This window comes from Arvicola amphibius, chromosome 4 (genome assembly GCF_903992535.2).
Source record: "Arvicola amphibius chromosome 4, mArvAmp1.2, whole genome shotgun sequence".
Lineage (NCBI taxonomy): Eukaryota > Metazoa > Chordata > Mammalia > Rodentia > Cricetidae > Arvicola > Arvicola amphibius.
Window position 1 is genome coordinate 158,215,579 of NC_052050.1, and position 2,744 is coordinate 158,218,322.

At 52.0% G+C, this 2,744-nt stretch overlaps 1 protein-coding gene across 1 annotated transcript; it reads right to left on the reverse strand.

Moving 5' to 3' along the window:
• Positions 1-237: 237 nt before the first annotated feature.
• Positions 238-1,431, reverse strand: LOC119813665 (zinc finger protein Pegasus-like). The gene has a single exon (XM_038329068.1). It carries the CDS (start codon positions 1,429-1,431, stop codon positions 238-240), a length of 1,194 nt encoding a protein of 397 aa, XP_038184996.1.
• Positions 1,432-2,744: the final 1,313 nt, after the last annotated feature.

Sequence of the window (2,744 nt, forward strand, 5' to 3'; positions counted from 1 at the left end):
AACACCTGGTAAGACTATGATTGAACCTTGACCAGATCAAGTTTTATTTTAAAAAAGGGGGGAAGGGGAGGGAGAGAGAATACGGGGGGGGGGGGGGACAACAGTTTCCACCATCAGATTTATATCTTACAATATAAACTTTAAATTAGAAAACGCCCTACCAGGAGTAACCAAAAGCAAACTCTAAACACCCGAAAAGGCTAACCTGGGTAAAGATAAGGTTGGTTGTTCTCAGCTCTAGTTATGTTGGCCTCTTGCAAAATGGCAGGCAAAATCGTACTTGTTTTTACAATTGCATCCACATACGTTACAGCGAAAAGGACTGTCGTACCCATGGCATCCCATATGAATAGTGTAAAGGACGTTGTCTGCAAAGTATGTGTCACAGTGCTGGCAGTGGAAAAGGAGCTGAGGGTCCTCCGCCGGCAAGCTTAGGGCCGGAGTGCTCGGCTGGCTGTTTCCGAGGATGGAGGTGCTGGTGGTGTGGCCACTCGGCTGGCTGCTGGACCCTGCAAACGGACTGCAGTCCGTCTGACTAAATGACGGTGGATGAGGCTCGAGGACCATAGGGGAGCTCTGAGGGACACTCCCTTGGGCAGAGGGCTGTTGGATCATGAAAGGATTTTCATCGAGGCTGGAGTCTACATCAGCTGAGACGCAGTTTTGGTTTTCAGGTGGCAAGTTAGCCAAGTGTCCTGCTAGAGCAGACATCTGATTCAAGGGATTGTCCACTAGCAAGAGCTCCTCGGGGTCCCTCGGCAGTCCACAGAGTGAAGGCTTATCCATACTGTCAAAGAAGTCATTCTGAACATCTAGGATCTTGTGGGGAAAATCGCTCAGGTAGTCTGGTTTCTGAACGACCCCAGAAGGTGGACATAGGGCAATGAGCATCCTTCGTTTGCCACCCGCTACGGTGCTTTTATTCTGCAAGTCCCCCCACATTTTCACGCTGCTTAAGGAGGCCCGGGGCCCGGTGAGCGGTAACAAATTGTGCCTGCGCCTTTGATGGTGCGACAGGTTGCTTCTGTAATTGCAGCGGTAGGCACACAGCTCGCATCTGTACGGCTTCTCTCCGGTGTGGGACCGCATGTGAGCCTCGAGGTAGCGCTCGTAAGCCGAGGCGAAGGGGCAGAGGTGACACCGGCGCGGCTTCTCGCCCGTGTGGATTCTAGTGTGCTCCAGCAGCCGCTCAGCTCTCTCGCTGGCATAGCTGCAGTACGGGCACTGCAGCTTCCCGTCCAAGGTCCTCCCCAAGTCGTCCAGCATCAGCACCGGGCTCCCATCCAGGGCATCGCCATCGCCGGGGAGGCCGGGGTCACGGGCTTGCTCGGCCAGGTCCCACGCCAGCTCGTTCACCTGGCGGGTCTGCTGGCTCAGGTACTCCGGGAAGTTCTTCAGGAAGTCCTGAGGCTCCACCCTCTTCTCCCCCATCTCCTTCTGCTCACACCCAGAGAAACTCCTAAGGCCTCGCTGCGCTCAGCTATCGCCCACCATGGTGGCCAAACACATCTCTTCCTGTCCTGGGCTGCACACAAGTCTCGCGAGAGCGTGGATGCTGGTAAGGAGGGGGCGGGGCTCTAGAAGCCACGTGCTTAGTGCCTGCAGCTTCGCCTGGATCACAGGCCATGCCATGCAAGACACAGGCACGGGGATGAAAGGCGGCCTCGTGGGAAAACGTTAGGGATGGGCAAATTGTGTTTGGTTGTAACTTGACTTCATCCGTATTTCCATCCCAGAACATTTAGCTCCTGGCATCCCAGAGTCGGGATTCGTGGTCCAGAGCCACGCCTTGCCCACGTGGACCTCCGCAGGGCTGCGCGACCCGGTGGTCACTGGTGTGGAGAGATGAAAGTCGGGATGGGCCATGCTGCATACAAACCCTGAACCTCATACGGACTAGTCCTGTCTTGTTACCTTCTCCCATGCCAGGGGCTCCAATGGTCTTACTTCTTGATTCTCGGTCCAGAAATGAACTCAGCTACCTCTCATTTTGCCTGCAGCTACTAAAATGGCAGTGGCTTTGCCGGCTGTTGTCCCTTCTATTCTTTTTGTTTCCGTGTTTATTGTTTACACCTTTTGTGAAAATTACTTTCCAACATTTTCTTGTTGAGGGTATGGAAACTGGTAATTGTGTGTTTGTGCCTTTTATGTTTAAGTCCCTAAAATAACCTTTAGCTGTTGGGGGGAGGGGGAAGAGATCTGAAAAACAGTAATGATTAAACTTTATCCCCTTTCATATGAGAAAAAGTTGTGTTTTTAATCCAGTCATTAAGTTTTGCTAAATAAAAGTACTCAAATCAAGAGCCTTCATGACCACATTAAAATTTCATCCACCCACATTCATGCAAGGGCTTAGAAACTAAGCAAGGACCCAGCATAGTGAGCTCTGACTCCTGGCATATGAGGGCCCAGCATGCTGTGTAGTTTGTTTAGAGACATATGCATGACTTTCCATCTCCAACCCGTCACTGTGGAGTGCCACTGTAAAAACCCGAACCGGTCCTGTAGCTCCCGTGTCACCACGGGACCAGTTGCACCAGCTGGGAACTAAGCTGGAGACTTAAAAACACATAGAGACACAGAGAGAGACAGAGATGCAGACACGGGTCATCCTTGATACAAGAATGCTAAATGCCTCCTTTATCGTGCTCAGGGGCAGCTTATATAGGGATCCTTAGCCACACCCAGCTCTTGGGATATTGCAGCTGCAGACTCTTCAGCCTGCCATCAGGGTCTTGTGCTCA